At 31.9% G+C, this 12594-nt stretch overlaps 1 protein-coding gene and 1 pseudogene across 1 annotated transcript; both read left to right on the forward strand.

The window, feature by feature from the left end:
* The first annotated feature begins 260 nt into the window (after positions 1-260).
* Positions 261-1531, forward strand: LOC131946274 (glutathione S-transferase 1-like; annotated as a pseudogene).
* A 3235-nt stretch (positions 1532-4766) lies between these two features.
* LOC131946279 (pirin) lies at positions 4767-10695 on the forward strand. Its single transcript, XM_059306971.1, has 9 exons — positions 4767-5067; positions 5440-5549; positions 5646-5738; positions 6127-6207; positions 6656-6862; positions 7052-7181; positions 7755-7840; positions 8349-8415; positions 8722-10695. The coding sequence occupies exons 1-9, from the start codon at positions 4902-4904 to the stop codon at positions 8829-8831; spliced, it is 1050 nt and encodes a 349-aa protein (XP_059162954.1). The 5' UTR covers positions 4767-4901; the 3' UTR covers positions 8832-10695.
* Positions 10696-12594: the final 1899 nt, after the last annotated feature.

Raw genomic sequence — 12594 nt, forward strand, 5'->3', positions numbered from 1 at the left:
GCAGCTGTTTGGCTTTTGGCATTTGTGTGTGCGTGCATATGAGCGTGTGTATGTGTATGTGCGTGTGTGAGCACCCTTGCACTCAGTCCGTGGGTGGGAAGGGATAGGGGGTGTAGGTGGTTGAGTTAGGTAGGCGGTAGGGGGGTTAGGAAGGAAAGGGGGTAAGCGATTAGATTACAAACGTCCATCGCAATTAAAACAAACAAATTTAAAACGGAAGGCGGTGGCCTGTTAAAATCCGTTACAAACAGGATATGAAGATGGAGCTGGGCAGACGTGAGTCTTGTCAAGGGTGAGCTCTTGCAAAGTGGCGGTAAAAAAAAAAATTGGACAAAAAAAAAAAAGCCTGGGTTACTGAAGAAGACATAATCAAAGGGAAGTAGTAATGAGGATTTAAATGGGAGATAATTTTAGCTAAAACCTACAAAATCTGCACGCCGGAAAACGTTTTCATTTTATTTTACGAATAACAAATCATTCCAACAAAAAAAAATAATTTTTATAACATAAAGTCAAAGGTAGATTTGTAAGTAAATCTCAGTTTTCCCATTTTATTATAACAGATGTATTCAAACACAAACACTATAAATATTCATGTTTTTTGTTTCTTTCTGTTTAGATTATGGGGAAAATTTATTCATTTAACATTCTTGAGGCCCAGTAAGCATTACTTATATCAACGTAAATAATATTTTCTTGACAGCAATCATTTTACAAAACAACAATATAAAAAATAAAAAAAAAAACGTAAATAATATTTTCTTAAAATGTCTGGTGTTTTTAATATCTATAACAGGGTTGATAAAAATTAAAAGGACTCTTAGAAAACATCAAGCTTATCTACTTCGATGGCAGAGGTCGTGCTGAGGTGACACGGTTAAAATTCTGGCAGCAGCAGACGTCAAGTACGAGGACATCAGATACACTTTCCAGACATGGTCCGCCGAGAAGTCAAACATGCCTTGTGGGCAACTACCAGTACTAAATATAGATGGCAAAATGTTTGGTCAGAGCCTTGCAATAGCAGCTTACATTGCCAAGGAAGCAGGGTTTTATCCTAAAAGAAATCTTGATGCGTTAAAAGTGGATCAAGTAGTTCAGCTGGGAGTTGACTATCAAATAGTAGCAATGACAGCTTTGTTTCACAAAGATGAAGCTAAAAAGAGTGAGCTTGAGAAAGAGCTCAAGGAAGTAGAGGTGCCCAAGTACTTAGACTTGTTTGAAAATTTTTTGAAAGAATCTGGAACCGGATATTTTGTTGGTGCAACGTTAACACTTGCAGACTTCTTCATCTATGATATAATCTCTGTGACGATAGACAAAGGAGTCCTCAGCACTTCCAAACATCCGTTAGTGGATGGATTAGTTAAGAAAGTTGAAAGTAATGCTAATGTAAAAACTTACCTGGCAAACAGAAAGAAGACTGATTTTTAATACAGAATAGAAACCTCCAGATTTTAAAATTACCTGTCCATTATAAAAAATTAAGGCTTTGTTACACAAAAAACAACAACATCGGCATCTTCACATTTTGCCACATCATTAACACAATTGTACAGAGGCGTAGCGACCCTTCCCGGCGCCCGGGGACTAACTTTCGATTTGCAACCACCCCCCCCCCTCAAGATTTCAATTTATTTTTCCAACCCATTTTGGCGCCCCCTAAGGTCGGCGCCCGGGGACATATATCGTGTCCCCCCCCCCCCCTTTTGCTACGCCTCTGCAGTAGTATGTAATTGACAGAAGTAATCTTTTTTAATTAAGATATAAAAAATACAATTTTAAAAATCTGTACTAAATTTAACTATCTTAAGATACTAATAATGTTTAAAATGAAAATTTCCACAGCTGTAAAATTTGAAAATATCACAAATTTTGACAAATTTTCCAATTGTATATTGTAGCATAAATATTTTATTCAATGAATTAGTGAATTTTAAAATTCTATCTTGCAACATTAGATTTCATTCATTGCATTGGTTTATTGTTGCGAAATTCAGCTAATGGAAGTAAAGTTTATTGGATCAAACTTAACATTAGCTGTCTACGTAAATAATTGCAATTTATATTTGATATAACTTTAAATTAATGTAAAATGTAAATAAATATCTTGTAAAGAAAAAAAAAACCTATCTCAACTTAATTAACAGTTGATGAAAATTGAATGCTTATTTGAAAATATGTAGTGGATGTGGGACTATACGTAATTGAACCAGGTAACTAAAACTAAGGGTGTTTACCAAATATATAGAATATACTAATCGTGCACATTATACCTTATTAAACATTAAAACTGCACCGAAAAACACTGTGCGTTAGATAACATTTTTAAATTCTCACAAATAAAAAGATATGTGGGTAACGGATTACAGAATATGTGCACTAGTTTCCAGTCAAGATATGCATTTAAGACATAGTTACGTGCAATGATTGTCATGGACTATATCTGTATACAAATGCAAACTTGGGGGTAGGGGGGAGAAGGAGGGTGGAAGTAAAGTGTTCTGCTGGCTATATTACTCCATACAGTGAATACAACTAGCTTTTTCATATCGTACGTATATAACAAAGCCTGCATCAGCAAAAGTAAATAACAAACAGAGAAAAATTTAACTTGTCATTTAAGTATTTTTTAACAACCGGTTTTTTATTCTAAGGGAAGTAATCGATATAATGTTCTTTACTCTAGTTTTTTTCTCCCTTTTTATTTTGGAAGAGTTATGATTCTGTAGCTTATGTGTATACTGTATTACTATTTACGAGCCGACCCGCGGCGTAGCATACGCCGCTATTTAGTTGTTTATTTTCTACTTTTCAGTAATTCATAATTTGTGAATTCGACACTACCAATGCCGCGACTGAAAATATTTGCTTTAAAATCACAATCTAGCTCGTGAAGGACTATAACCCTTCACGCCCCCCCCCCCCTCGTGAACGCAGCCTCCTCTTAGTTACCTTCCCTACGTTTCAAATCGTTTAAAAACTAAATTATTTGCCCCTAATAACCGTCACTAATTCGACCCGACTCTATGATTGTAAACATTTGGCGTGAACACAGCTCACTAGATTAGTGGGGGTGGGGTGGTGGCGATATGCCAAGAGAAGAAGGGCGGGGGTGGCAAGGCGCGCTTACGTTGTGGTGGTGGTGGTGGTTGTGTCCCGCATGGTCCCCACATAGAGATTTATATATGTAGATTAAGCGACTATAGTATTAGTATAGCTGCCCAACCAGTATCGCCTGGACAAAACTTCTTGTTTAGTAATAGTACTTGACCTTAACATATCATTAACATGTGACGGACAGTAAATACGCCCAGTATGTGAAATAGGGAGTAGGGGAAGATGGGGCTAAAAGTCACAGGGACAAGTAGACACAAGTGGCTTTTGATCAGATAACTAAAATTCAAAACGCTAAGATGCTTACATAAAAGTAAACTTTTAAAGCTAAAATGAAGCGACTGGCCCATTTTGTTCTTCGTCAATTTAAAAGCAATTCAAATTCGAGTTTTCAAAGTGGGGTTTCAAATTTATTTTTTATTTTTTACGAAATACATATTTTATGAAAGTATTTTTTCTATTTTGGCCTACATATAGCCCTAACTATTGGCTACATTATATACATACCAGCATTTTTCTTTTGTCACTTTTTAATAAAAATTTATGAAAAAAATATGTAAAATATTGTTATTGGGGCAAGTTGACACCCCAGATGGGGTTAGAAGTCACACCAGGTTGCTAGGCAACATCATGTTTTATTTGTGTGTTTCTGTATGTTTTAATTACATGAAAAGTTTTAATTAAATTAATCACTGATGTCCATACTCTGCTGGTTTTATGTTGATTATTTTGGGGATGTGACAAAAAATTATATGTGTATCCAGTCGTACTACGGTTGTAGTTTGTTTTTGTTTTTTTTAAATAATTATTTGATGCAAAATTCCGTGAACCACATTGTCACAGGCTAATGTATTGATGGACCTCTTCTTTCAGGATAAACAAAAATTATAAATTCAAGTTAATGTTTTTATAGAACTTGTGGTAGACAGAGTTTCTTCCATGCACCTCTTCGCGTTGATAACAATACGTTTTTAAATGCACTGAAAATAAGAAAATATATCATTTGCTTTCTTTAATAAAGTATAAAAACATTGGTGGCCCAATATGTAGGGGATTTCATGAGCGACCAATGCTTAAAGAAAGCAATTTTTGTTTTATACTAACTTTGAGTGCATTTAAAAGCTTATTTTGATAAAGGTTTTTAATATATATATTTTTTTTTAAATAATGTATGCTTTAAAATTAAACCCGATCGATTGCTCGCGATAACTTCCGTGGTAGGCCTATCTCTCAAACCAACCGTCCGTGATCATGCAATAGTTCACCGTCGTAACTTCTTACCAACCAGGCTGATGGAAAATTGGCTTCGTTAAATATAAGCTTTGCAAAATCAGCTTTTAAAAAATCGTACAATATTAATTACTTAAAAATAAAAGTCTTTCAGTTATATTTAGGCCTAATTATTTTTATTTTTTTATTATACCCAGATCTACCTTTTTTCCTTTGAAAACATAGCAATGTTTAGATCTAGACTATGCCCAGATCTCTAGGCCTACTTAAAGTTAAAATGCAAAAGTTTTTTTTTTTAAATAAATTACAATAACAAATTATAATAACATTTTTGTGTTGTTTAACTAGGTTTGCAGGGTAGATAACTTGATTAAACTTTTTTGTTCCCTCCCTCACGAGTTATTTTTAGAAGTGCTTTATCATCTCTTTGCTTGTAAACAACCATTACTAAGCAAAATCCTGGCGTTTTTAAGGCATTGTTTTGGAAATTCAAAATACGATTTTACTTTATCGGCGTACATTATTTTTGCAGTATAAATACCGAAGCCGATCTCATGAGACCTCACAAAATTCATTCTTTGTTAACGAAACTGTTGCATTTCGGTGGCTTAGCAAGTTGTTGTTTGACTTCTTCACAAGCACTCGAAGTACCTCTTTCACCGTTTGCTTACCATTCAGCCGCTGTACACTCAATTTCATCGTGCCCAGATCTAAAAAGCTGTGAGTAGACTCTAGATTAGATATAAATTATAAAAGTAGTAGGCCTAAAAAAATATTTAACTTCGCACTGCGTTATTTCAATTAGTAAAATTCTTTGAATGTCTGACTAATGAATGAGTCTATCTTGACTGTGCTGTGAGCAAAGAATAAAGTATGAACTATTGTTATTAAGTATTAAAAATTAGTTAAAAGACTAAACTCAAGTCTAAATTCTCTAAATTAAAGTTTATTGAAGGTTTATTAAATAAACTAAACTGAAACTTGAAAATGAGCCGAATGCCTTGCCTTATCTCATTGCATAGCACTGAATTTTGACTGTCAATTTAAAAATTCTATGCTGCAAAAATGACTGTTTTTCTCTAAAATTTTCAGTTTCTAACAAAGTAATTACAATGTCTCGCACTGTGAATTTAAGTTTTGAAAGTAAAGAGCAAGATGAAGGTGTAGGGGCTAGAGTTAGACGAAGCATTGGACGTTCAGAGGTAACAGCTACATTTTCTTCGTTTAATGATAGAAAAAATACCTTTACACATACATAATTCTAACATCCAAACTTTACTCATAATACTTATTTTCAGCTTCGCAACTTCGATCCTTTCCTGATGCTTGATGAATTTAGTGGTAAATACCCAGCTGGCTTTCCAGACCACCCTCACAGAGGGTTTGAAACAGTAAGTTTAACAACATTTACTTGTGTTTGTTGATAAGCCTTAACCATTTTTTTCACTGTTGATAGTATTTTACAAACCTCTCTATTTTTTTTCTATGCCACTTAGTTTTTATCTCACAACTTGATTTGTACACACAGCAGTATAGTATTTGTAATAAAAGTAACAAATGAGAATCTTACACCAACTATTATAAATTTTAATTAGTGTATTCTGATACTTTTAGATTATAAATTTGAGATGATTACAAAATTCCTTAAAAAATGTATTCTGTTCTATGAAAACAATCTAAAGGCCCTAATAATTGTTTTCTAAATTTAGAAGATGGTATCATAAGGCCCATAACTCTGTAAGGAATATAAACTTAACATGCACACTGTTTTTTTTTCAGGTAACTTATATGTTAAAGGGTGAAACCAATCATCAAGACTTCCTTGGCCACAAAGGCAAAATACAAGCTGGAGACCTACAGGTAAAATTGCCTGTTTCATTTTACATGGCTGTTATTAAAAATTACTGTAGGCATAAGATGTAAATATCAGTTTTTTAAAATTCTTCAGTTTTGGATATAAAATTGGTTTCAATGAAAACAATCAGTCTTAGAACTGAAACTGTAATCCAGTTTTTTTGAGAAACTTGTTTAGACCTAGGTGATAATTATATTGTTTACGTAACAGTAGCCAATTAATTACTAATTGAATGCTAACCCAAATTAGTATAATGACCCCAAGACTATTCAGCTCTGAAGGGTAACTGACTCAAATCTGTGAAGATAAAAGCAGCTGGGCATAATGCTGACCACACAATTCCTTCATATGCCAAGCTCAGAAAAACTCTACTTCATTTGCTGACCATCCGACCTTATAGGAAACTATACTTCTAAACAAAGTTAAATGATTTTGTAATTCTCCTACATTTAGTGGATGACTGCAGGCAGAGGAATAGTTCACTGTGAAATGCCCGGGGACAAGGAAGTTGCTCAGGGCCTACAACTGTGGGTAAATCTGAAAAAATCTGACAAAATGGTTGAACCAGCTTATCAGGAGCTTAAAGACAAAGATATACCAAAGGGAGAGAAAAATGGAGTCAAAGTAAAAGTTATTGCTGGAGAAGCCTTCGGGATTAAAGTAAGATTTTTTTTTTATTTTAGAATAACTCATAGCAGAGAAAGTGTATACTATTTTGTTTAGTATTTACTAAAGTTATGAATATCTTTGTTAAATTCATTTGAACCCTCTGACTAAATTTTTAAAATAAATTAGTGTGTTTTTTAGCGTACTATGTTAAAAAAATTATTTTCTTTTCTGTGTTTTTAGTCACCTGTCTATACTAGGACACCAACATACTACTTAGACTTTCACATGTCTCCTGGTTCTGAGTTAAATCAACCTGTGCCTAAAGAATGGAATACCTTTGTTTACATTCTGTCAGGAGAAGCTTGGTTTGGTAAGCATTGGATTCTTTTAGTTCAAAGAAACAAAGTATTTTATTTAAGGTAAATGTAGTCATAGCCTTTCTGTATCCATCTTTGTAAAGTTTCATAGTTTCCCATAGGGGAAAGTGTGTAGATTAAAAATAAACATATCCTCCATCTTTTTGGCTTTACATTCTGTAAAAGGGTTTGGGCTGATTTGCCACCATTTTCCACTAAGGCTTGTTCATCATTTTCTTTTTTCCTCATCTGGATCTCTAGCTGAAGTAGTTCTAATCTACCAGAACATCATCAAATACCTCCGCCTTTGCCTGCCTTTTGGTCTTTTTTTCACTTTTTGGTTTTAGTTATATAACACTTTCACTCCCCAGTTGTTCTGTATTCTCGTTAGATAACCTAACCATCGCTGTCTTCCTTCTTTATTACTTTTCTCTATTCTCCCTCTGTGTTTTCTGTTTTTTTGTAAGTGTCCAGTTTTCACTGGTGTACATTATTCCTGGTCTTATTGTTGTTTTATATATTGTTTGATTCTTGATCTTTCAAACAGACACGGCTTTAGATAAGATTTTACTTTTTATTTCTTGTAGGTCCAGAAGGTAAAGAAAAATTGTGCAAAGCTCACCACACCACCACATTCAATAAAGATGGTGATTCCATTCATGCAATAAATAAGGTTTGTACACTTTATATTTTAAATCCAATTTATTTAAAGACCAAAAACTTGTTTAATTCCATTTTAAGTTATCAATTGAAACAGTTGACAAATATTTTCATGGATGTTGACAATATTTATATACATTAAAAATTGTTTAATTCCATTTTAAGTTATCTATTAAAACAGTTGACAAATATTTTCATGGATGTTGACAATATTTATATATATTAAAAAAAACTCTCTTAGTTTGTAAAATGTTTTGATAAACGATAGGTTTTTTTGCCTTGTAATAAATAGTCATACCTAACTTTATGAAAACAACACTTTAACTATTATCTTATAAGCCACAAACAAGGATTATATTTAACAACTAGTTTTTTTGTTGTTTTTTTTTTGGATTGTAATAAATTAATTTTTTATATTACTAAAACCAGTTAACCCTGTTTCATCAGTTTTGTTTGTTTCATCTAGGTACATTTATCGTTAAAAGACCAGTATTTAAAATGCACAATTTTTTATCTCTCAGGGAAAAGAAGCGTGCCACTTTGTGATAATTTCAGGTCAACCCATTGGCGAGCCAGTTGTGCAACATGGTAAATGAATACATAAAATAATAAATAATGAATTATTTTTATTTCAAAATTTAATTTGAGGTTTAACTATTAAAACTTAACGTGCAAAATAAAACAATACTTCTACAAAAAATAAACCCTGAAATTTTAAGTTCCTTTTTAGTGTTCTTATGTCAAAGCAAGTATTTTTAAAATACTGAATAATTTTACTTTTTTTGTCCCCGTATACCAAAGTACATTTATGTTTATATTATTCTTAAAACTAATATTACTATTTATCATAACTCTTTATTTAATCACGTTTACATAGAAAATTTGTTTCTATAGGCCCATTTGTCATGACTACCCAAGAGGAAATTCAACAAGCATTCCATGACTACCGTAATGGTAAAAATGGATTTGAGAATGCAGCATCATGGAATTCGGATTATGTGTGATTGCTTATGCGTTTAACCTAATATACATATCAAATAATAAACCATGTAATACTACTGTACATATATAGCTTTTCTAATTTATGAAAAGAAGGCACAAATAAATTAAATTGTAATTCATGGACAGTTGGGCAAGGTGTTAACTATATGACATAGCCTACTTGTTCTGTCACTAGTAAGTGACCCACATAAAGTGTTTTCAAATTTTCTTTTTGAATTTATAATGGCAAAAATGTTAATGTTTACTTTATTTATGTTTAGGAATTATGATTCTGATGTTTACTTTGTGTTTGAATTTAAGTGTAGACTATTTGATAATACCACTGTGTACATTTTAAAAATATTTGTGGTTGTGTTGTTATATACTTAGGGCACAGTTATTAGCCATCTATGATAGTGGGGATTTTTTCCTTTCTATGCTTTCCATTTTATGAGGAAGTTTTGTGTATTATTTTTCTAAACATGTGATAATATAATTTCTTATAATGCGCTAATTTCATCAGTTCAAAGTCATAGCTCTACTTAAAAATGCATAATCAGTATAACATATCATATATTCACCACCTATGCCTTTCAAATTACATTTGTTTCAGCTAGTGGTTACCAGATAGATGATATCCAACTGTAAAATGTTTTTTTAAAGATGCTAGTTTTCTATCATCATCTTACTTTACAAATCATACAATTAGTAATGGGTTTTTTCGCAAATAAAATTTTCAGGAACAGTTGCAATTATTTTTAAAAATTAGACAGTTGTTTTTAAATTACCATTTAAAACTAGTATCATAGAGATTGATTAGATGTTGGTTTTTGGTTGTTGTTTTTTTTTTAATTACATTGAATTTTTTCAATAAAGTGTTTTCAAAAGATGGCATGATTTATTTTTTATCTGTGTTTTCCAGAACTGATCTCACATTTATAACTCAGATCTATGTGATTATTGTTTTCTAACCTGTAATTTGTTACCTTACAGATTATGTGTACTCAATTTTTCAAAAGCATGCAATGCCAAGAGTATACAATTTTCCAGATTCATTTTCATGAGCACATTGGCCTACATGTCAAATATTGTGATCAAGAATACTGGTATTCATATTAGCTATTCAGGGTTGTAATTTTTTTTAAATGAGCTATGTTAATTATCAATATTTTAATATTTTATTAATTTAATTGAATACAATACCATTTTTGGGATTGGATTTATGACATTATTTTATTCTAAATGATAGTATAGTTAAAAAGATTTGTTTTTGTGAAGATTTCTAAATTAGTAATGTATTATTACAAATTATGTCAAAAGATAAATGGATGCTCTTTATCAAATGCAGTCTGCATACATTCATCTTAACTGTCAACACATAACCTTTGTTGAGTTTTTGTTTCACGCAGTTGTTCTACACTAGCCATACTGGCCAGACCTTGTACTAAGATTTCAGACAAACTTATCTGTAAAGGGCCGTGACTTTTGTGCTAATTAAGTAGCATGTATCCTGCGCTGACTGGGGTTTGGGAATATATAAAATATCAAATTAAATGTTTATATGTCAATATGGATGTTTGAGAAAACACAAACATGAATGCAAATACTTGAACAAAGCACTGTGCTCCATAATCTATATTTTTAATGATGTAGACAATACCCATTTTGAAATGTAGTCCTTTAATAAATAAATGCTAGTTTTTAAAATATATTTGTTGTTTATGAATTTGAGTATAATTTTTTTTTAAGATTATATAGGACTGCTGTTTTAGTGACATGCTTCCTTTACCAGTACATTCCTTTCATTTCTAAAACCCTTAAGTACTTAATCATAAAATAGTTTGCTAAATTACTGAATCATTTTTTAAATTAAAAGATCCCAATTTATGTCTTGTTTTGTTTGTTTTCCATAATTAACCCACTTAGGGGAGACTGCTCTAACTTCGACCGGGTTCTAACTTCGACCGATTTCTTAGTATGGTCAGAAAAAAAATTATTAAAAATTTAATAATTGCCATTGGACAAAATAAATTATATATTTAGTAACATATTTGAATTGTGGGGGATTTTCTTTTTTTAAGGTCATGTCTATTTTTAACCGTTTCTGCGCTTCTGATCGGCAAATATAAGGCACAACTCGTCAGTGAATTTTATCACGTGAAAATCACGAATTGAGATTTTGCTGTCTTAGGGGTGTCGTGCTTCACAATGCTCAAATTACAATTAATTCATACAATAAAATTTTAAAAATTAAAAAAGCGTTTGTAAAAAAGGCAGTCCTATATGTGTGTATTTTTATTTTTTTAATTTAAACAAAAATGTAAAAAATAATATTGAAAAACAAATCGGTCGAAGTTAAAACCACTTGAAATTGGCATGGTCCTAACTTCGACCGACTGAAAAACTTGACCCTAAAACATAACTTTGCATGTACTATCACGTTTATCTATAGTTTTATTAAATAATTTAATCAGCTGAGCATTTCTTTTTCATTATACTTAAATATAACTGAAAACAACACAAGATGACATAATTATTGAAGGACCTAACGATCCATGTCCCCATCCTGCCCTTTCTGTCCCATCTCCAGCTGGTTTAAATATCATTATTGCGTCTCTATTTTCTACAAATTAAATATCATTTGTACCATAACATAGATCTGCATATTGTTTATTATAATGCCCTAATCTATTTACAATTTTAAGCCTCTTCCCATATGAATAAAACAATAATTTATATATAGGCTTATAGCGGTCGAAGTTAGAGCAAGCCGCTGGTTGAAGTTAGAGCAACCCGGTCGAAGTTAAAACCAAACAGAACAAAGTGGGGTCAGTGTCTAGCCTTGCATATAGCATTTATATTCTCCCTTGTGATTGGTTAACTATTTATACTGAACCAATCAGCAAATGATAACGTTTTTAATAGTGAAAAAATGAAACCGCTATGTTGATTAGCTTACGAGTTATAACGAAGAGAAGCGAACCTACGGACCGGACGAAAACGAATCGGTCGAAGTTTGAGCAGTCTCCCCTACACTGTGTTTACACTTATGACGTGTATACTATAAATATCTTTTTTTAAAAACTGGCAAAAAGGTAATGTTATTTGAAAACAAGTTTCCCCCACGGAACATGTGTAGCTTATAATATTATACTTGCTCTGTTGTTTTTTTCGAGACATGTATAGTATACATGTCGCAAGGGTAAACACGGTGTTATGCCTACATTACACTATTGCTCATGTGTAATAAAAAAAAATAAGAAAGCTTTTTGTTTCAAGCATATAATATTGTATTTTAAAAAATTCAATCAAAACAAACATGGTAAAATCTTAGTTTAGCGTCGTAAATTCGGCCAAAACTAGTAATGTGGGAGAGAGTGAATTAATGAATATGTCATTAAATATGAGTATATTTTCGTATATTTTAATAAAATATTATAAATAATTGAATAATAGATCACCATTGATGGTTAAATCAATTTAAATATCCTGAAATTAATTTTTATCAACCCTGTTCGAGATAGTAAATTTGCTATTAAAAACAGCAGCCATCTTAAGAAAATGTTATTGAGAGTAGCTTCCCTTTCATTTCTATTCATATGAAAATGTATTTAAATATGATCGTCTTGTTGTATAGTCCGTATTACAAAGCATTTTTTAAAATGTGAATTTCCTAACAAACAACTTTATTAATTCTAGAAGCATTGTGAGATGCAACTTGTATCCATGTATTAAATCACGTTTTTTCTTACTCAGAGGCGTAGCGACCCTTCCCGGGACAAACTT

This window comes from Physella acuta, unplaced genomic scaffold (genome assembly GCF_028476545.2).
Source record: "Physella acuta isolate Inbredline_101_S28 unplaced genomic scaffold, ASM2847654v3 ptg000549l, whole genome shotgun sequence".
Lineage (NCBI taxonomy): Eukaryota > Metazoa > Mollusca > Gastropoda > Physidae > Physella > Physella acuta.

What these genes read in the sequence shown, in the direction of transcription:
- LOC131946279 (XM_059306971.1), top strand. Translation starts at nt 4,902, where the DNA reads ATGAGACCTCACAAAATTCATTCTTTGTTAACGAAACTGTTGCATTTC. An exon ending in GAAGCATTGGACGTTCAGAG is followed by an intron (nt 5,550 to 5,645) that starts GTAACAGCTACA and finishes ACTTATTTTCAG; the next exon opens with CTTCGCAACTTCGATCCTTT. An exon ending in CTCACAGAGGGTTTGAAACA is followed by an intron (nt 5,739 to 6,126) that starts GTAAGTTTAACA and finishes TTTTTTTTTCAG; the next exon opens with GTAACTTATATGTTAAAGGG.